At 45.8% G+C, this 23065-nt stretch overlaps 1 protein-coding gene across 1 annotated transcript in view; it reads left to right on the forward strand.

Moving 5' to 3' along the window:
- Positions 1-23065, forward strand: part of RIMKLA (ribosomal modification protein rimK like family member A) — a 55428-nt gene that overhangs the window by 22631 nt on the left and 9732 nt on the right. Inside the window, exons 2-4 of the mRNA XM_073656804.1 lie at positions 7192-7422; positions 12403-12489; positions 21481-21684. Coding sequence (XP_073512905.1) covers positions 7192-7422; positions 12403-12489; positions 21481-21684 — 522 coding nt within the window. The remainder of the gene's footprint in view (positions 1-7191; positions 7423-12402; positions 12490-21480; positions 21685-23065) is intronic.

The raw sequence follows: 23065 nt of genomic DNA on the forward strand, positions 1-23065 counted from the left end.
CTTCTGGTGGCGAAACCTATCTCCGGTTTCCCTGACCCTATGTGGCGTGCCTTTGTGGTGAGTGTAGTGAGTGGTCGCGCCAAGACGTGGCCCCGACCTCCGGTTCCTGGCTGAGGATAAGTGGCCTCCACCAGTTCGGGATCCGGTACCCTGATCTGCCAACCCTTGACCCGCTGACTCCTAGCGTGTTCGTGTTCCCTTTTCCTTCATGTCTCTGGGCCTTTCTCCAGGTTCCATTCCTTCCTTGTTCCTTGTTTCTTTCCTCTTGTCTTTCTCTCTCTCTTGCTCCCTTCAGGAGCAGCACCCAGACAGGGCTGCTGCTCCCTGTCACTACTCTTCTCCTCTTCTTCTGTCTGACTCAACTCACTCCTAAGATGGTGCCCACCTTTTATACTCCCTCTGACACCCGAGCCCAGGTGACCAGCACCCAATGGGCTCCTACCTATGCCCAGAGTCCCTCCCCTCTCTGCTCCTACACCACTGGGATGTTCCTCCCCCCCCCACTCCAGCCAGGGACAGAAGCTGTCGTACCTGCACATCTATCTGGTGGGAGTACCGTTGATCTGTCCCCCGGAAATGGGGTGAGTGTGGTGCATGCAGCTAACTGAGTTCTAGTCCACACTCCGTCCTTACCCGGGAGTGGAATACCACACCTCTGGTTCGAGGTGCAATACCCCTGTAGCAGCCGAGCCCTCGGGGTGCTACATATACAAAATACCCAAATCTATAAATCAGGGATATCCCTGGCATAGCTCTTCAGACAGCTAACATGGATTTCTTTGTATCCTTGCTGCGGGTTCTGAAGCAGCTGAGGTCAGTCAGTTTCACGAGTCACCTCCAATTTTGCTCTTGCCCTGAGCTTGTGCACTGAATATTTTCCAGTGCTGCTTATGTATGCAGTGAAAGTGTAAGACATACTCTGAGCTTCCTGTCTGCTCCAGCAAGAGTCATTTGCCTGCAAGTGAAAAGCTGCCATCTTGCTTTTGATCTAGTAGACAAGTTGGAAACCTATGTGTCACAATCACTCGGCTTCAGTTGCAGAACATCCATGCTGCGCTAATATAGTGGATGTGCTCATCAGTTCATGTATATCTGCACAAATATATATGTACACATATCGTTCATATGTTTAAAGAGAATCACTATTTGGAATCAGTGGAGCACACAGATATATATATGTATGTGTGTGTATATATATATATATATATATATATATATATATATATATATATAAATAAATAAATAAATAAATATATATATATATATATATATAGTACAGACCAAAAGTTTGGACACACTTTCTCATTAAACACAATGTGTAGGGACACTTCCCATTGACAAGTGGAATCCTACTAAACAGTTGTCCATTAATTGACATTTCCAGGAGTTATTCCTGAGGAATGATGCTATGAAAAGTTTTAAAGAACACCTGTCACTTGTCATAAATGTGTTTGTTTTTTTTACCTAGTATAAATGCTGCTGTTCTGGATCTGGCATAGTTTTTCTTTTGTTCTTGCGCCTCTACATTACTGAGATATGGTCATTTAAATCTAGTCTCTTAAATCAGCTGGGTGTGGTTCTCATATCTACTCTATGGGAGTTTCCTTGAGGACCATGCCCACGTAGCTAAAATACTAGGTTTACATACAGGGAAAAGAGCAATATCTCAAGAATCGAGAGGCGCAGGAACACGAAAATAAACAATGTCAGATGCAGCAGAACAGCGGCATTTACTCCAGATAATTTATGGCAAATAACAAGACCTCTTTAAGAAGCAGCATGTAACGATTTCCCACCCCTAAGTGTGTCTTAGGACGCAATTGTTTGACAGGTCAGTCGTCCAATCTAGTGCAGGGGCGTGCTGAGCTGTCTGTGATGTTGTTGACAGCATGGTCGTCCATTCTGAGACTGGCAGGTGCTGAGCTCTCGCCTGATGCTCCCTGTTCCCTTAATTACTCAGCTACTTAACTTGGCTGGCAGTCCCAGATAGCCTCAGCTCAGTGTGGTTTGTTTTCTGCCTAGTGCTTTGCTTGTTGATTTATCGCTGCCAGACCTTGGACCTCGTTCTGACCATCCGTTTCTTTAACCCCTTTGCTGTGATCCACCTTAGTCAGGTAACGGTCTGAGGTCAAAATACCACTAAATACCTCAGACCGTTACCTGACTACACCTTTGTCTCTTCCCTTTGTTTATGACATACCCTCCTGGCATTTGACCTTGGACTCCTTGACTATCCCGACTCACGGCTTGTCCGTGGGAAGTGACGCAGCATAACACTGAAATTGATTTATCTGGAGTGCTAACAGTTTTTTTTTTCAGGCTGATTTTGCATGCACTTTTTGGTAATGTAGTTCACATTTATCTTTTTTTTCTGGCGTTTTTTTCAGCTCTTTTTGTTGCATTTTTTTAATCAATGTGTTTTAGTACCTGTTGCTTTTGTTGTTCTTTTTTTAGTTAACATTAGATGTAATAGATCATGTGATTAAAAAATTTCTCAAACAATCAAGATGATTTGTAATGTTAAAAACATAAAAAAAGATACTACCCAAAAACTCAATACACATTAGAGGGGTTGTCCACTACTTGGACAACCTTTTATTGAATGCTGTAAAATAAAAGAAACCTTATACTCATGTCATGGGTGTGTCAGATGTGACAGACAGTCGCCCTGCAGTTGGTTGCAGAAGACCTCTTTGTTTGGCATTACAGACACCTTCTTAGATCTCTCTCACTCTAGGACCCAGTGGCTACCTCCCTCCTGCTAATTGACACCCATGCCTGGGTGTTTAAATACTTTCTGTTTGCTACAGGGAGGTGCCGGTGACATTCACGTGTTTCCTTGTGAAGGCTTGGAGCTATTGCAGTCTGCTTACTTCCTCTCTGGTGTTAGGAGGACGTATTGTGTAATCTCTCTGAAGTCGGCTCAAGCTAAGTGACTTTCCCCCGTGTTTTTTCCCTTGTTGTCTTTAGTTGTTAGTGGGGACTGACTAGTGCTCATCCTCCCTTGCTATCCAGGGCCAAGCTCTAGGGAAATACAGGGTTTAGGTTCCCTTGCAGCAATTGGTGAGGAACCAATATAGGGACGATAGGGGAGACAGGGTGATATCAGATCAGCCTAGGAGGTATCCACTCCCCCTTTCCCTAGAGTCTGGGCTCCCTTCCCCTCTTCCCTTCGAGTTGCACTTAGTCTTTCCCACAGCTTGTGTGATAGCTCACCTCCTGCACCAGTGCCATTTCAGGGATGTTGGCACCGGCGCAGGCATGGCATTATTATGCCACATGAGCGTTGCAGCCAATCAGCAGCCATTGATAATCTGTGACCGCTGATTGTTATGCCACATGAGAACTGCATTCATGGACAACATTGCTGGAACGACACCGATGCGGCAGGTGACTAAAAGGTTTTTTTAAATATTTTACTCGGTATTTAAAGATATGTTGTCCAAGTAGTGGACAAACCCTTTAACACCAATGCGTTTTCTAAGAAAAGGAAAAAACAATGGAGAAAGCAATAGAGGAAAATGTTACAAAATCCCTGGAAAAAAAACCCCACCATATGTAGCGCATGCTGTTGAGTTCCCCAACCACCATACAGAAGATTCAATCTCACACATTCCGACAATGTGACATGTCAGAAGATTACTTTGGGCGACTCCTGTAATTATGTCATATATGTAATATATTTAGATTTTTGCACACCACGCAGTTTATGATCCATGCCAGTCTATTGCACGAGGCACTTGACACACTGCCCAAGTTTGACATTTCCCTTTTATTGAAGGTGACAAGTAGCGCAGATGAGTCAGCACATCACTGTATTTGCAGCATGCATTATGTGCATTTTGTGTATAGGATATTCCTCGTCCAATTTATTTAAACATTTGCAGCTCTGCACATTTTAAAAGGCATAAGTCATCAATATAAATGCAGCACATTAAAGCATTAAGCTGAAATGGATCTATAATTATAGCTTGTCTCTGCAATCACTTGTCTTGTGCATTAGGTTGGCATTCAGAGTATGCTGCCTGCAGTGGTTTGTTGATGGCTGTGTGCATACATCGAGTAGTAAAAGAATCAAGGTGATATATCAAGTGGTATCACAGGCAGCTGCCGTAAATGAAAGGAAATCTGATTGCTTCCCAATCTGAAGAAAGCATAAAATAGGGACAGAGACCCCAATTCTAACGCTGTACCTCATTCTAATACCTCAGCACCCCTGGTATCTCTGGTATTAGATCACATAGACTGGATGGACAGCAGTGTGAGCAGCCTCTTCTTACCTCAACACCCTGGTATCTCCTGTATTAGATCAGAAAGACAGGGTGTATAGCAGTGTGAGTAGTCTCTTTTTGCCTCAGCACTTCTGGTATCACAAGTGTTAGATCAGATAGACAGGTTGGACAGCAGTGTTAGCAGCCTTTTCTTACCCCAGTACTCCTGGTATCTCAAGTATTAGATCAGATAGATAGTGTTTACAGCAGTGTGAAAAGCCTCTTTTTACCTCAGCACCCCTGGTGTCTTCAGTATTAGATCAGATAGACAGGGTGGACAGCAGTGTGAACAGCCTCTTCCTACTTCAACATCTCCAGTATCTCCAGTATTAGATCAGATAGACTGGGTGGACAGCAGTGTGTGCATCCTCTTCTTACTTCAACATCTCCAGTATCTCCAGTATTAGATCAGATAGACAGGGTGGACAGCAGTGTGAGCAGCCTCTTCTTACTTCAACACCTCTGGTATCTCCAGTATTAGATCATAATATCCACTGAGTTAAGATTTTCTGTTCCTACGATATCATTTTTAAACTCCATTTCTGAAATCTACAATTGATAGGCCACTGTAGAGAAATAACATAATTATTAAAGGAGATTTGCAGCAAAACAAAAATATAGCCAAATGATATTTACATAGAAAGTGTGAAACCTTATAGTCCCTACTGGGCTAGATGCCCTGTCCTTCTGGTAACCACACAATTACAGATACCAGCTGGTCAGTCGTATTTGTTGTCCTGTGTCTGGTGAAAAAACAGGACACTTGTCATAAGACGACTACATTATAAAAGGGAGTTTGTCAGCCCTGAAATCCATAGAAAAGTAAGTACAGGTCCTTGTAGGGGTCCTAGCCGTGTGGGCTCATGCACATGTAGGGGGTGGAGAATCAAACATACTGTTCATCAAAGTTCCACAGCACTAGAGACCAAATATCGCCATCTCCTTAGTAAGCTGAGTAAGGTGGAACCGGAAGATGGAGGAAGCGTTCCTGGCAAAATGGATTTGAAGAGAGCACCAGGTCAGGTAGTAGCTGTGGCACAGTTACCAAATATAAAAGGGCATAGCGGGAAGGCAGTTGACACTGATAAGTGAGAGAGCAGGAATGTGCAATCGGTGGAACTCAGGCAGAACGACGGAGGAATGGGCGGGGACTGAGTCCAGTGGGACATCGTAGATCAAGCACCAAAGTCCTGACGCCACTGATCAGGATCCGAAGCCCAGCCTTCCGCAGTTGAAACCTGATATCTGGACCCCGCATGTCAAGCACCGAAGTTCAAAACCTGATCATCCTATGGGGGCAAACGTCTGCTGTGGTGACCAGGAGATACGAGTGAACCGGGCCGTTACTTCCAGCGTAGACACATGGTACAGGGTGTTGGCCGGGGCAGAGCTGTGGAAGAGACCGGGTCCAGTTGGTGTGAGAAACTCATGTAATGTATTAAGGGACTGGCTACTAAAGACTTTTGGCATAGCAGGAAGTACCGGCGACCCCTGTTAGTGCCAGTATAATAATAGAGAACATTTGAAGGACTTACTGTAGTGAGGCGCTTACCGCTGTGAGTGACACCCGTGCAAGTTAAAGAAAAAGAACATTAAAGCACCGTTCATACTGAGAGATAGCTAGGTAGAATAGAGAATAAGATATTAAACTGTTAACCTGTTGTTGGGGCTCTTGGACTTGACCGATTTTCTCGGACAAGCGTGGTTTTCACTTGTACCTATAATATTGTATGGGGCTGTGCACATATCAAATTTTTTTTCTCGGACCAATATCGGATTAAAATCGGCAATGCAGATTCATGGGTCAGTGAAAAAAATTGCACGGAGCTCGGATGATACCTGAGTGAGGTCCGATTTTCACAGACTGACATAATGGAGAAGATGGAAAAACTTTTTTTTTCTCTTCACGTTTGAGAAAATCTGATGCCCACTCTGATGAGACCATTTTTCTCGAATGTGGAGGAAACGGTCGTCTAACCCTAGAACTCTTGGAGCCTAATGGCAGTATGCATGCTCCATTCATTCCCTATGGGACTGCCGGAGTGCTGTACTCATTTTCCGGCAGTCCCATTGGGAATGAATGCAGTGGCGGTTGCACATTTGCACTGATGCTCCATTCTAGTGGGAGAAATATGCCCTTTTCTGGTGATCGGTGGGGGTCCCTCCAATCTAGAAGTAATCACCCATTAACTTGGGCTGTGTACGGTGTATTTACACTGTAGTTACCCTATTTTTGTGGTGTTTTGTGCAAGCACATCCGTGGTTATGCAACATGAGGTCAAAAAATGCCATAAAATCCGTGCATGTAAATACATCTTTATGTGTGCTGCATAACAAAACCAATCTGCATCATGTAAAAAATCAATTAAGTACAATCAATCAATAAAATGACTAATGCATTAGTAGCAAATAAATCCCTACATCTTGTTTAAAGACTGTTCAAACCAAGCACCACACTCTGTAGGAAACATAAACCTAACAAAAGAAAAAAATAGCTATAATAGCTGGAATTACGTGTTGCATATTTGGGTCAGATATTATGAATGTAAAATTCACCGTATTTGACATTAAAGGCAAAATAGGTGAGCTTTATCTTAACTTTATCCAAAAATGACAAAATATTCTCGGAGTGATACCTTTATTGGCTAACCAGAACTATATATTAACAAATATATTTTTATTTTTTTGCTGGTTAGCCAATAAAGGTGTCACTCCGAGAATACTTTGGTCATTTAAAGTATATACATAGGCACTATGTAATTTGTATTAGGACTATGTTCCCAAGAAGTCGCTGTTCTGGCTTTGAACAGTCGTATTGTGCTCACCGACTCACTTTTGTCTTTTCTTGTATATGTAATGATATAGACTTGTTTTTATTCTGTGTTTGTGGGTTTTAATCTTTCATAAAATTGTGTTCCAGGCTTGCAAATTAACCAGAAGATTGTGACTGCTTACCCTCAGGTGATACTGGTTCGGGTCCCAACTCCGACAGTGCAATCCGATAGCGATATAACTGTTTTGCGACACCTTGAAAAGCTAGGTTGCCGTCTTCTCAATCGCCCACAAGCCATTCTAAACTGCATTAACAAGTTCTGGACGTTTCAGGAATTAGCTGGACATGGAATTCCTTTACCAGATACTTTCTCCTACGGTAAGTCCCAGGAGCTGTTTCCAGTCATGTCACGTACAATGGGGGAATTTAGTGCTGTCTGGTATGCTAATGCAGGGCGATATATGGAGCAATTTATGGATACAGCATTTTGTCCTCCATAGTTTGTCCTCCAAGGTTAGAACAGTCAAACCACAGGGGCCCAGCGTTGCTGTCATAAGGTTGTGTTCACACATAGAAGATTTTTCCACAACTAAACCCTCTTTCAGATATTCAAAGTATTTTGCAGAAAAAAATGGACCATTTTTGGATCCGATTTTCATTCATTTTTGGTCCATTTTTACCATCAGTGTGGCATCTGTTAATCTAGTATGGAAAAAAAAAATTCCAGACTTCATTAAAGTAAAAAAACAGACATCCGTGTGCTATCCGTTTTTGTTTTTTTTTCTCAGGCCCATTGATTTGGGTGAGTTTGATCCGTGACATCAATGCAAAATGGACGTCTCCTTTTTATTTTGCAGACAATCAGTCGGCAAAAAAAAACACAGATATGTGAACAGCTCCCATAAATTATAATGGTTAAAAAAAAACACGGATTGAACAAGTACGTGAAAAATAGATGTCTGAATAAGGCTTTATATGCAGCAAATTTCGCAAGTGTCACATGCAGGTTTTGCTGTGGTTTTTGTTGCAGATTTGCTGCAGTTTTAACCCTTTGCATTGCAAAGAGTGAGATCCGAAATGAGTTGACCTCCTACAAATTTTCCATGTAGAAATATTCTGCATTGTGTTGATGAACATTGATGAAATCTCATTCGCTTATTTGTTACTCGATACTGGAAATATACAACTTTAGTCTAAATTCACACTCTGCATACTTGGAGTGGATTTTTCCCCAGTGAATCTGAATCCACAGAAAGAATTGACATGCTGCAATAATACAAATTTGCACCGCACTTGAATTTATGGGTAGAAAAGGGCCGCACCCACTCATCAATTTTGCCGATCCTGCAAAATGCTGCAGATTTTATGTGTAAAATCCTCATCAAATGCACAACGTTTGACCTTAGTTCAATGTTACGTTCACTTGTTATGTATTTGGTCCAGATTTCTCATTATGTGCACATGCGGATATTAAGCGATTCTATGTGCGGATGGTACCCGGGTCTGGAGAAGAGGAGACTCTCATCCAGACCCGGGTACCATAGTGCCTGTTAAAAAAAAGAATTTAAAATAAAAAATAAAGATTATACTCACCTTCTGATGGTACCCGGTCTTCTCTCCGATGCGTCCTGGCTCTCCGGCTGCTCGCGATGGTGTAAAAGTACCTTCCATGACGTCATGTGACAGGTTACGCGACCGCTGACGTCGGCAGTCGTGTGACCTGTCACATGACTAAATGACGTCATGCAAGGTCCTTTTACACCATTGCGAGCCATCGGGAAGCCAGGACGCATCGAAGAGAAGACCGCGGGCCATCAGAAGGTGAGTATAATGTTTTTTTTTAATTTTTTACCATTTTTATTCTTTTTTTAACTATTAACTTGGTCACACTATATAAATCCATGCCGTTTGCATGGATTTATATAGTGTGACCAAGTTGTCAAACATTTTTCCAAGTGATGCTAAAATCCCTTGGAAAGCGCTTGTCAACCCGCATGCAGAAATACAAGTGAAGAACGCTTGGCAAACGCTTCTACCTGGCAGGAAAAACGCATGTAAAACCCGCATGCTTTTTTCCTGCCAGAGAGATGCAGAAAAAATCAGCAGCATTTCTGCATCATGGGCACATAGCCTAAAGCTAGGTTCACATGTTGCGTATTTGGCGCAGATTTTCCATAAAATTTCACATAAAATCCGCTACATTTTACAGTATCAACAAAGTGGCCGAGGCAGGGTACTGCACATCCACCTCCTATGATATCATGATAAGATGCATAAAAACTAAGGTTGTGTTTGAACGTCGCATGTTTGGCGGCGGCCACTGGCTGGAATTGCTCACTTGCCGAGCTGCTCCGTCACCTGATAGTGGCCGCCGCCAAACATGCGACGTTCAAACACAACCTTAGTTTTTATGCATCTTATCATCATTAAATTCCACACTTCTAACGTGTATTCTGCTACTGATTTTGTTGCAGGTTTGGTTCAGAATTCACCATTTCTATCGCTAAGACCACGTTCACACGTGCTATGAATTCTGCACATGGAATTGGCATGCTGCAGATTTTAAAATCTTCACCGCAAGTCAATTTCTGCAAAGAAATTTTTAGCAACATGTAGATCAGATTTTCTGAAACGCTGTGGATTTATCACTGGGATTTTTTAGTATTTTTAAAGTCTCATGCACAAGGATGTAGGATGTATTATAAAAAATATATTGTGGCCCGCTCTTTCAGACTCCAGACTCTGTATGTACTAGAAAGCATTGCTCCTAGGGCAGATATTTCTGTATATATGGAGTCTGACCTAGCTTGTACAGCAGTGCACAGAACCATGCATTGCAAGGTTCATGCCAGACTGGCTACTAGCAAGTGAGAATATCCCCCAAGCTGGCGCTGCATGGCAAGTTTCTACATTTAATGGCCTACAATGTGATCTAATGCAAGATTGCACTGTAAAATCCCATGCCGTGTTACACTATTGGCAATAACTTGCAACATTGCATTGTAAATGATTGCAATCACACTGTGCGATCATTTCTGTATATACAGGAGCTTGCACTGGAGAGTGAGTTTCAGGATGCAGTCAGACGACCGTATAAATCGGACAGAGATCGGACCAGAGTGTATGGACTGGCCGGTGGCTTTCCCGATTCGAGCGTAACAATTTCATAGATTTCTATGCAGGTCAGGAGAGTCGCGGCCAGTCCAAGCCCTTCTCTCCTATCACGGTCCAATTTATACGGTCATCTGATTGAACTCTAAGAGGCAAGCGCATTTGCAGATTTTGGGTATGTGCACACCACGTCTCTTTCAGGCGGACTCAGACTGGAATCCACCTGAAAAAGCACTGCAAAAGAAAGGAACATAGTGCACAGCAATGTCAAAACAACATTGCTGTGCACATGTTCAAACTCATGTCACTACTTTTAACCGTTTCAGGGTTTGGAAACCTTGAAGGGGTTAAAAGAAGTAACATGTTTATTCTTTGTGTGGCTTCATTTGGAAGCTGCCTGCGCTATATACTTGAAAATATAGAGCAAGAACGCCGGCGGTGGAGCTGATACAAAAATATAGAGTAAGAACGCCGGCGGTGGAGCTGATACAAAAATATAGAGCAAGAACGCCGGCGGTAGAGCTGCTACAAAAATATAGAGTAAGAACGCCGTCGGTAGAGCCGCTACAAAAATATAAAGCAAGAACGCCGGCGATAGAGCCGCTACAAAATATAGAGTAAGAACGCCGTCGGTAGAGCCGCTACAAAAATATAGAGTAAGAACGCCGTCGGTAGAGCCACTACAAAAATATAGAGTAAGAACGCCGTCGGTAGAGCCGCTACAAAAATATAGAGTAAGAACGCCGGCGGTAGAGCCGCTACAAAAATATAGAGTAAGAACACCGTCGGTAGAGCCACTACAAAAATATAGAGTAAGAACACCGTCGGTAGAGCCGCTACAAAAATATAGAGTAAGAACGCCGGCGGTAGAGCCGCTACAAAAGTATAGAGTAAGAACGCCGGCGGTAGAGCCGCTACAAAAGTATAGAGTAAGAACGCCGGCGGTAGAGCCGCTACAAAAATATAGAGTAAGAACACCGGCAGTAGAGCCTCTACAAAAATATAGAGTAAGAACGCCGTTGGTCAAGCCGCTACAAAAATATAGAGTAAGAACGCCGGCGGTAGAGCCGCTACAAAAATATAGAGTAAGAGCGCCGTCAGTAGAGCCGCTACAAAAATATAGAGTAAGAACGCCGGCGGTAGAGCCGCTACAAAAATATAGAGTAAGAACACCGGCGGTGGAGCCGCTACAAGAATATAGAGTAAGAACGCCGGCGGTGGAGCTGCTACAAAAATATAGAGTAAGAACGCTGGCGGTAGAGCCGGTACAAAAATGACAACTAAGCCGCCGCTTCAGGAAAATGAGCCCTGACTTTTTCTTGAAACACCTAAGCCTTGGAAAACTTGGCGGTTCCACCAACATCTTAAAGACGCGGAGTGCACATACCCTGTACCTCTCTCACCGTGGAGGAACTGTCCTGTCCTGCATCACACATGCAAACCTCATATCAATAGAACTGTGTAATCTTTAATTTTCCCTGCGGAAAAAAAAATTAAATACTTGTTTTCAAGGTCCTTCATAGATGATCGCTGGTGGGCCCAAGAAAGGGACTCTTTGCGATCTGCTAATCTAGGAGGTGACCAAAAATGAAAACATTTAAGGATATGTTTAAATTGTGTGATAGGTTGCACTTAAAACCACATAAAAAAATTGCATGCATGCATTTTTGGAATGGTTTCAACAGCACCTGACACCACTGTGTGAATATACCCTTAGATGAGGGATCTCATTGTCGTCACAGGTGCCTTCTTACATGGAGGGCAACCAGTGCGAGCTGGGATTTATTTGCCATAGAGCACCTGGTAATTACAATATAAATCCCAGCAAGCACTGTTTCTCCTCATATGACTTGGTGCTAACATCAGTTTTTCTCACAAGATTTACAGGTTCATTGGAAGGACGGTGATTTCTTTTCTATTCCTGCTGAAACATAAAAATAGAATTTACCTTTAAAACAGGGCTGTCCGCCGAAGCAAGGCCAAAGTGTTCTGCATAGTAATGGTGTGGCTAGCAGATCAGCTACCGGAGTGGTCAAACCGGACAGATCCAGCAATACCATAATCAATGCCAAGGACCGGATCAAAAATTGATGTAAACGGTACTTGTGTATACATAATACATAATAACTAGCAGTAAATGGGTTTGGAATGGATGCTGGGCTCTATCCACTTGCATATGGGCCAATATGTACATTATTGGGGGGGGGATTCAATTATGTCTTATATTATTTTTTTTTAACATGACAGGTGGACATGATGAATTTGCAAAAATGATAGATGCATCTGAACCTCTTGGATATCCTGTTGTTGTGAAAAACACTCGAGGGCATCAAGGTAATTTATTATGTACTGGATGCAGTTAATATCCTTTAGGGCAGAGACAGACTACCGTATAACTTGTGCAAGGAACGCATCGTAAACCTCATACTGGCTGTCTGCTCTCCTGACCTTAACTTGACAGCTGCATAGAAATACATCACACTGTCATGCTCGTGTCAGGAGAGGTGCCGGCCAGTCCGTTCAGTGATATGTGATCATTGCACAACTTATACGGCAGTCTGTCTCTGCCCTTAAAGGGAATCTGTCAGTTGGATCAACTCTACCCAAACCATACATATGGGCGTGCAGTTCCTTGACATGTAAGGGTATGTGCACACAGTCAGGATTTTCAGCAGAACATTTTACCAAGTACCTCCACGTTTTCCAAACTGCCCCCATTTTGCAGATCGTCTGGTCTATCAAGGACTTGATTAGGGAAAAAAGGAAACAACACTGTAAGAATCCCTCCTGGGGAGGTTCAAGCATCAAACAGATAGAGGTTTTGGGGACTGAAATCTAGGACACCAAAGAAGAAAGTAGGACTTTAGAAAGTCCAAAGGAACAGGGGTTTGTTAACCCATCACAATACAGAGACCATGCGACTTTTCAGCTCGAAAAAGGCTCCATAGAGGAGCTGAAACGTTGCATTGTTTCTGTATTGTGATTGATAAACAAACCATGTTCCTTTGGAGGTTTTGGAGTGCTGCTTTCTTCTTTACCATCCAAGGTCTTGATTGGGTTGCAGAATTAGGACTCTAAATGGTAATGGATAGGGATGTACGGACCCGTGGAAGTTCGGGTTCTGGTACTCGACCTGAACTTGAGTCCAAAGCTCGATTTGGGTACCAGAACCTGAACCCCGTTGAAAACAATGGAGACCCGAACTTTGGATCTGGAAAAAAAAATCTCTCTCTCGTCCTCAGACTTCCCCCGGAACTCCAAAGATTAACACAGACTTCCAGGAGAAGTCCATGTGCAGAGTTTAGCATCGGACACTAACTGTCCGTTATGGACCCCAAACTTTTAAGTTCGGGTTCACTCATCTCTAGTAGCGGAGGTGGTTTAGGAGGCTTGGGGGACCTGACTAATTTCTTTTAGCATACAGTGATCCTGAACAGGTCATTAGCTTTCCTATTTTGATGTATACCTAGTCGATGACCTAAAGGATGGCTTTGTCTACACTCTGTGCCTGTTTCTTTAGCTGCTAATGTAAGGTGCCTGCGCTCAGTCTTATGCTTACCAGCCGCCGTCTTCTGCTGTCATCCGCGCCACTTCTGTCGGTCTCCAGCAGTTTGTGTCCTGCCGGTTCACTCCAGTGTTTGCTTGAGCGAGTCGGAGGTAATTTTTCAAGTCTATGAGAGTCTTTTTCTGACTTGACTCTCATAGACTTGCATTGAGAGGTTGTGACCGTTACCTCTGACTTCTGGTTAGTTAGAAGTTGCAGGCACCAGATGGCGGCACAAGACCAATACAGCTGAAGATGGCGGGTGGTGAGTATAATATAGTATAATATATTAATTAGTATTAGTATAATATTAGTGCAAGTGATCTTGCTTTAGTAGCACCACTTCAGCGCTGCAATAAAAAAAATGGTGGAGGATAAGAACAGGCTGTAATGTAACCAAACCAGGATAAAGAAATAGAAGAATAGTGGGTAACATGAGGCAAAATACCCCCAAATTTGTTTAGAGACCTCCCCCAAGACTCACAAAGAAGTAAAATATGTTATCTATCTCATTAAGCTAGTCTTATTTAAGGGGAATTTGTCAGTATGTTTGAACCCCTCTAAAACATTTATAAGCGCATGTAGCCCAGCGAAAATTAACCTCATTGGTACCTATTATATTTTTATTCTGTTGCCTATATCTTGAGAAATCCCCTTTTTTGCTGAATGCAAATGAGTACCTAAGTGCAGTGGGCGGGAGAAAGCACTTACTAAAACTCTGCCTCCTCAGTAACATTAATGGGGCCTCCCTCTGTCTGTTGATTGCTAGCTGACTGCACATCTAATGTCAGGCTTCACTGTTCTACCCTACATGGAGCGGCCACAGCCAACCGCTCACAATACCGTTTACTTAGACTGTGAGCGGTGGCTGTGTGCATGCCCCGGGACTTTGATTGACAGCTGGCTCTGCACATATGTCAATAAAAGTGCTAGGGCGTTCTTACAGCCGCCACTCACAGTATAATGAGTGGTGCTGTGATCAATGACTGTAGCCGCTCCGTGCACTCCCCCATGACTTAAAGCCGTCGGCTCCCGGGAGGAAATAAATTAATTTTCTTCTGGTAGCCTCACGTTTGTTAAGGTGGCCTTGTAAAGGTAATTACCTGTGGATTAACCCTATATCTGAAGATAAATAGAACTTTTCCAGGCGACAAACTTATATTATTATTATTTATTTATATAGCACCATTGATTCCATGGTGCTGTACATGAGAACGGATTATGTACAAATTGCAGATAGAAATTACTGAGAACAAACTAACAATGACAGACTGGTACAGAGGGAAGAGGACCTTGCCCTTGCGGACTTACAGTCTACAGGATGATGGGGAAGGTGACAGTAGGGTGGGGGATTGCATCATCTCTGGTGGTGGTAAGGTGGCAGCAGGGTCATTGCAGGTTATGGTGAGGTGGCAGCTCAGGTGGTGGTAAGGTGGCAGCAGGGTCATTGCAGGTTATGGGGAGGTGGCAGCTTTGGTGGTGTTGAGGTGGCAGCTGGGACATTGCAGGTTATAGTGAGGTGGCAGCTTTGATGGTGGTGAGGTGGCAGTGGGGTCATTGCGGGTTATGGTGAGGTGGCAGCTTTGGTGGTGGTAAGGTGGCAGCGGGGTCATTGCAGGTTATGGTGAGGTGACAGCTTTGGTGGTGGTGAGGTGGCAGCGGGGTCATTGCAGGTTATGGTGAGGTGGCAGCTCTGGTGGTAGTGAGGTGGCAGCGGGGTCATTGCAGGTTATGGTGAGGTGGCAGCTCTGGTGGTAGTGAGGTGGCAGCGGGGTCATTGCAGGTTATGGTGAGGTGGCAGCTCTGGTGGTAGTGAGGTGGCAGCGCGGTCGTTGAAGGTTATGGTGAGGTGACAGCTTTGGTGGTGGTGAGATGGCAGCGGGGTCATTGCAGATTATGGTGAGGTGGCAGCTCTGGTGGTAGTGAGGTGGCAGCGGGGTCATTGCAGGTTATGGTGAGGTGGCAGCTTTGGTGGTAGTGAGGTGGCAGCGGGGTCTTTGCAGGTTATGGTGAGGTGGCAGCTCTGGTGGTAGTGAGGTGGCAGCGGGGTCATTGCAGGTTATGGTGAGGTGGCAGCTCTGGTGGTAGTGAGGTGGCAGCGGAGTCATTGCAGGTTGGCAGCCCCAATGTTGGTGAGGAGGCAGCATGGTCAGTGTAGACTGTAAGTGTAGCGCCCCAAGGGTTCGGCCGCTACAGGGGTATTGCACCTCTGCCAGAGGTGTGATATTCTACTCCCGGGTAAGGATAGTGTGTGGACCAGGGCTCGGTAGGCTGCATGCATCACACACACCCCATTTCCGGGGGACAGTTCAACGGTACTCCCATTAGACAGAAATGCAGGCACGACAGAATCTGTCCCTGGCTGGAGTGGGGAGGGGGGAGGAAAACCCAGTGATGTAGGAGCAGATAGGGGTTGGGTTTCTGGGCATAGGTAGGAGCCCATTGGTTGCAAGTCACCTGGGCTCATACACAGAGAGGGAGGTATAAGAGGTGGGCACCATCTTAGAACAGTGTTCAGTCTGGGAGAGGAAGTGACAGAGCAGGGCCTCTGTGGAGCTCTGCTCCGGAGACGGGCCTAGCCTGTGAGGCCCAGCTAGCACTGAGAGAGAAAGAAGAAGAAGTTCAGTCCGTGAAGAGAAGTGGAGAAGGCAGGGAGCAGGGCTGCTGCATGGGCTCTGCTCCCTGTGCAGGCCTAGCACAGAGGCCGGGGCCAGAGAGAGATAGAGAGAGAGAGAGAGAGGAGAAGGAACAGTGGAAAGGAAAGGGAACAAGACCAGAACAGAAGTAACAAGTGAAAAAGAAAGGCTCAGGAACGAGAAGGAAGAGAGAACCCTAAGGACCCAGGTAATTATGGGTGACGGGTTGGCAGAACAGGGTACCGGATCCCAAATTGATGGAAGCGAATCATCTACAGCCAAGAACCAGAGGTCGTGACCAGCCCTTGGTGCTACCCCTCGCTACACCTTGCTAGGAAGGCATACCATAGAGGGTCAGGGACGTGGGCACGTAGCCCTTCCAAGAGAAGGCCCGCGGGAGCTGGACATAAGCTTGGTCACTGGTGGGGCACGAGCCAGAGAAAGGACGGAAGGGAGCTTTGAGACATACTCCAGAAAGACCTGGGAGTTGACCGAGTCCCTTGCCTGGTGGACGCAGCACGGCTTGGGTGGTCACTGCTTCGCGAGAGTGACCTGGAGAATACAAACTGTGAGTAAAGGACATTGGATTGCAACACGTTGTCTGTGACTTCTTGCTCCTCCAGCACTATTGGTATTGGGGCTATCTCCACCATCACTCCCATCATCCACGCTAACTGCCCTGAGGCTGTACTCCTCCCGTGGGGAGTCAGCCCATTCTTAGCTGCACACATAACACCGGCCTCAGCGGTCTGCCTTGCAGCGGCGGTCCCCATTGACCGCAATCCACGGGTGGCGTAGTCGGACAATTATCATAATACTAAGACTGCCTCTGATTTGACCACCCTGGGCACGGACCGGGTCAACGCCACGGAGACTACAACCCCCAGCGATCCGGCTCCGGGTATTCCCTGCACGCACAACACAGGCCCAGGGGGCGCGTCAACTTTGGCGTAGTCGGCAGGATCGTTACCAGCCCGCCACTAACGGGTATTGCGTGCCTGAAGGAGACTTTGCACTTACCTGAGAGAAGTTTCCCGCCATCCGGAGTCGTCTCCCGCTATCTTCAGTCGATTCCCGCCATCTTCAGTCGTTTTCCCGCCATCTTCGGCCGTTTTCCCGCCATCGGACGCCATCTTCAGGACGCCGCGCGGGAAGAAGTGGGGCGTGGACGTCCAGGGCGCGCGAGACTTGAAGCCCCGCCCTACGCACCGATGCTGCGCAAGGTCCTGGAAGGGAGAGAGAGCGACGATGACGTCAGCAGAGCGCGACGCCAGGTCCTCAACGCAGACCATCGCGAGCGGAGCTGCGGCCTACAGAAGAGGATCGCCGGAAGGTAGGCCACGGTTAACCGGGGGGGAAGAAGACATCAGGAACGGAGGGCAAGATGGCGGACCGGCAGCAGACTAAGCTGCCCAGCATCGGCAGTGCCCCAGCCGTCGCGGGCCCCGACCAGCGCCAGGAGAAGACGCGTGACGCAGGAGCGGTCGCGGGAGCAGGTAAGAGGAGTCTCCCTGTCCCGGACGCTGCCAGCGTCAGCCTGCTCCCGGGCCCCCTGGTGGAGCCGCCGATCCCGGGCGCTGCAGACACCGACCTGCTCCAGACCCCGCAACAAGCCCTGCAGCCGAGCCCTCCAGCCCTGGGCACTGTCGCCACCAGCCCACGCCCAGGCCCAAAGTCGCACCCTCTGACCCCGGGCGTCATCAACAGCGGCCTTCTCCAGACCCCGCCGCAAGGCCTACTGCACCGCAGCGCAAGAGGCGGGTACGCCCTCCACGTCCATAGAGTGGTAGGAGAGGAGGAGCAGTACCACTCAGACCCCGAGTTCCAAGAGGACCCGGACGGGTCTGAAGACTACCACCAGGAGGAGCAAGGAGCATCAGGAGGACACCGTTACCAGTGAATGGTAAAGTGTAACTGTACATAGTTACCCGTCAGGGTATGAGAACTGTTAAAGGGACTGTTTCCAGAGAAAGTGTGGTCCCCGTTGGGACTGATATAGAACTGTGTAGAAGTTACCCCCTATATCCCTTATCTGGCTGGGGACTGAGAACAGCCATCCATTTTCCCTAATCTGGCTGGGGACCGAGAGCAGCCATTCCTCTAAGAAGAAAGAACACCTGGTCGCAAGTTGCACCGCGGCCAGTACCCAAGAATATGTTTTACTTAAAAAAATTAAAAAAAAATGTTTTATAATGAAAAGTTTTATATGCTGCTAAAGTAATAATGCAAATGTTTGGTAAGGTGTTTAATATGACAATAGAGTTCTGGTAGTAATGACCATATCTAGTGAAAGAAAAATGTTGAAAAAGAGAAAAGTGTTTCCCATAAAGGGAATTAAATAATGTCGTCCGTTTTCTATGTGAAAAGTTTTGAAAAAGTATTGCATGTTTTTAAATTGTCTTTGCTCTTTTCCAGCCCGAGGACGTGCTGTGGTTTACCAGGGGGGAATGTAGCGCCCCAAGGGTTCGGCCGCTACAGGGGTATTGCACCTCTGCCAGAGGTGTGATATTCCACTCCTGGGTAAGGATGGTGTGTGGACCAGGGCTCGGTAGGCTGCATGCATCACACACACCCCATTTCCAGGGGACAGTTCAACGGTACTCCCATTAGACAGAAATGCAGGCATGACAGAATCTGTCCCTGGCTGGAGTGGGGAGGGGGGAGGAAAACCCAGTGATGTAGGAGCAGATAGGGGTTGGGTTTCTGGGCATAGGTAGGAGCCCATTGGTTGCAAGTCACCTGGGCTCATACACAGAGAGGGAGGTATAAGAGGTGGGCACCATCTTAGAACAGTGTTCAGTCTGGGAGAGGAAGTGACAGAGCAGGGCCTCTGTGGAGCTCTGCTCCGGAGACGGGCCTAGCCTGTGAGGCCCAGCCAGCACTGAGAGAGAAAGAAGAAGAAGTTCAGTCCGTGAGGAGAAGTGGAGAAGGCAGGGAGCAGGGCTGCTGCATGGGCTCTGCTCCCTGGGCAGGCCTAGCACAGAGGCCGGGGCCAGAGAGAGAGAGAGAGAGAGGAGAAGGAACAGTGGAAAGGAAAGGGAACAAGACCAGAACAGAAGTAACAAGTGAAACAGAAAGGCTCAGGAACGAGAAGGAAGAGAGAACCCTAAGGACCCAGGTAATTACGGGTGACGGGTTGGCAGAACAGGGTACCGGATCCCAAATTGGTGGAAGCGAATCATCTACAGCCAAGAACCGGAGGTCGTGACCAGCCCTTGTTGCGACCCCTCGCTACACCTTGCTAGGAAGGCATACCATAGAGGGTCAGGGACGTGGGCACGTAGCCCTCCCAAGAGAAGGCCCACGGGAGCTGGACATAAGCTTGGTCACTGGTGGGGCACAAGCCAGAGAAAGGACGGAAGGGAGCTTTGAGACATACTCCAGAAAGACCTGGGAGTTGACCGAGTCCCTTGCCTGGTGGACGCAGCACGGCTTGGGTGGTCACTGCTTCGCGACAGTGACCTGGAGAATACAAACTGTGAGTAAAGGACATTGGATTGCAACACGTTGTCTGTGACTTCTTGCTCCTCCGGCACTATTGGAATTGGGGCTATCTCCACCATCACTCCCATCATCCACGCTAACTGCCCTGAGGCTGTACTCCTCCCGTGGGGAGTCATCCCATTCTTAGCTGCACACATAACACCGGCCTCAGGGGTCTGCCTTGCAGCGGCGGTCCCCATTGACCGCAATCCACGGGTGGCGTAGTCGGACAATTATCATAATACTAAGACTGCCTCTGATTTGACCCCCCTGGGCACGGACCGGGTCAACGCCACGGAGACTACAACCCCCAGCGATCCGGCTCCGGGTATTCCCTGCACGCACAACACAGGCCCAGGGGGCGCGTCATAAGCTTTCTTGAAGAGATGAATTTTCAAGTTTGTCTGAAGGTTCATTCAGAATGTGGTGGATAATCGGACCTGTTGGGGCACAGAATTCCAGAGGATGGGGGATACTCTGGAAACGTCTTGGAGGCGATTGGGTGAGGAACGAATAAGTGTGGAGAAGAGAAGGCGGTCTTGGGAGGACTGGAGATTACGTGAGGGAAGATATCGGGAATCAAAGGGTAAAACCGTAGACTTCTATGAGCAGACTATTTTGATTTTATTTGCTAGAAAAATGAAGAAGGTATGGGTATGATATTGTATTTGAGGAATTTGCTCATTAAGCAGAGCAGAGCTTGCAGAGGATCTTTCTTCAACTTAGTGGAGGTGAATCCCAGTCTCCATAATCTTAATTTTGGGACAATTCTACCCAATGTCATACATGGTGCCCTGGAGGGCACATCCTCAGAAGCAACGAGGAACTGCTGAGGAAAGAATTTATGTTGTCTAGAAGGTGGGGGTGATGTCCAGTGGCGGAACTTGCAGTGTGGTGGCCCCAGTGCAAAATTTCCAACAGGGCCCTCAACTGTCATGGATCTTTAATAGTACTGATCTTCTCATATGGCCCAAAGGGCCATTTTTTGGCCCCTTAGGCTCCAAGGCCTGGACTGCAACCCCTTCACCCATTGTAGTTATGCCCCTGGCCATGTCCCATCTCATAAGTACCTTATTTCTGGTCTCTGTAAGCCAGACATTACTACTTAACTTCAAGGAGCAGATAGAAGACCTAATCAGTTTTAATAAAAGAAAAATGCATACTTTCGAGACTTGTTGATCACACACAATACTTAATCCTGTTATGTAGGATATACCATACACGTGAGTCATCAGCCCGTCAATGTTCTGTTTTCGGCTCTTGTGAGTCACCGCTTGTTGAGTAACATATAAGATAATATCTTATTTCACTCTGTGATCAAAAGCAGGAAATAACTTACAAAAATCTAGAATTAGTTAGATATAGAAAATTCACTGTAAAGTACTTGCATGAACTTGAAAACTGACAACCAGTTTATTGGTTTGGAAATATTCTTCCATTGCCCGATTAGTTTTGACAGCATACAAAAAAATCAGTAGAGGTGAAAATGAGCACTGAAGAGGAGACCTGTAAAATATAAAAGCACATGACACATACAGGCCAAGATCTAAGGGAATAGATGAGCACCACAATAGCCTGAGCAATGGCTTTCTACCATGGAGCAAGCTACACACCTCTGCTTTACAGTGGCCATTCTAACACTGGTTTTGCTTTGTCCACCAGGGAAGGCTGTATTTCTTGCACGAGATAAACACCATTTGTTGGACATATCCCACCTAGTGCGACATGATGCACCATATCTGTTTCAGAAGTATGTAAAGGAGTCGCATGGAAAAGACATCCGGGTGGTGATTGTTGGTGGACGTGTCGTGGGATCCATGTTGCGAAGTTCCAGTGATGGCAGAATGCAGAGTAATTGCTGTTTGGGTAAGTGTTAATGAAGCTCTGTGGGGTATATGATTGAACACGGGCCAATTTGCTGTGGATTTTCACAGGTAAGAGCTCGTGCACATGATCGTATTATTATTTTTTTTAATTTTTAAATGTGGTAAATTCTGATTAAAATTACAGCTCCAGCCCCCTGAGGAAGCCTATTGAGGCGAAACTTGTTGAGGTGACTATGTGTTCATTTTAGTTAGCAATAGTGAAACCTGTGTATATCCTAGACTACAGATACTTTGATTAAGCTGTCTCAACCCATAGACTGAATCCTTGGTATAGATAGGGTTGCAAAGCCTCAGCAATGCATTTAGGTTGATCAGCTAAATGTATAGGATCTATGGATCATATTTTATATAGAAATAACACAGGCTCACTATTGTAATTTTAATCAGACTTCACCACTTTTCAAAAAAATAAAAAATATAATAAAAGTCATCTTACCCTTTGGGTAATTTTGTGATGTGAAGATTCGGATCACACTCGGCCATGCAAGTCAATGAGTGCGTGGAAACCACCGGACTGCACTCGGATGACATCTGAGTGCAGTTCAATTTCAACAGACTGACAGAATGGAGAAGATAGAGAATTTTTTCTTTCCATCGTCTCCTCATCTGAAAGAAGCATAATAGACCCGATTCTCTTGTATGAGAGAATTACGCTTGTGTGATCCATCTTAAGGCACCTTAAGATGGGTTTCTATAAAACCCATCCTAATTGCTGGAACTGTATGCATTTTTGGCACAGTGAAAATGCGCAGCATCAAAAACTCATCGTTGGCACATCGCCTAAATCGTCAGCAGATTGCAGTGCAAGGCAAGTGGATGAGATTTTAGAAATGTCATGCACGTGTTGCTGACCTTTAAAATCTGCAGCAAACTCATTTTGTTGTGGAAATGGTGCTGAATTTTCACATATTTATGTAGCATGTGCAAAATCTATGGTGGTTCTGCACTCTTCAATAAAATCTGCAACGAGCACAAGCGGATTGCTCCTGTCATCAGAGCACTCACCAGCTCAGTTTTACAGCGGATCAAAGTTCATTTTTGCAGTAATGCTAACTTTATATGTGGCCAAATAAGCACGTTTGCCCATGTCTTTTAGTTCTCTACCTAGAGCTGGTCTTGTTTTAGTAGTTATAAAAGTTCTGAATGACTCCTTGTAAGTGACGACATCCCGACTGCCTGCAGCCACCATCATGATGAGCCTCTTGAATAGAAGAAATATAAGCATACATGCTTCCATATCATGTCCCCAAATGGGGACGTTAAGACCGGTCCCAGAAACACTCAGTAGCGCCCCAAAATGAAAGGGACTTTTGGACTTGATTTGTATAAACCCCTTCCCTTATGCTGCTTGGTTTGCAGTA

This window comes from Phyllobates terribilis, unplaced genomic scaffold, assembly GCF_046119375.1.
Source record: "Phyllobates terribilis strain yellow unplaced genomic scaffold, ASM4611937v1 Scaffold_12__6_contigs__length_324123572, whole genome shotgun sequence".
In the NCBI taxonomy this organism is placed as follows: domain Eukaryota; kingdom Metazoa; phylum Chordata; class Amphibia; order Anura; family Dendrobatidae; genus Phyllobates; species Phyllobates terribilis.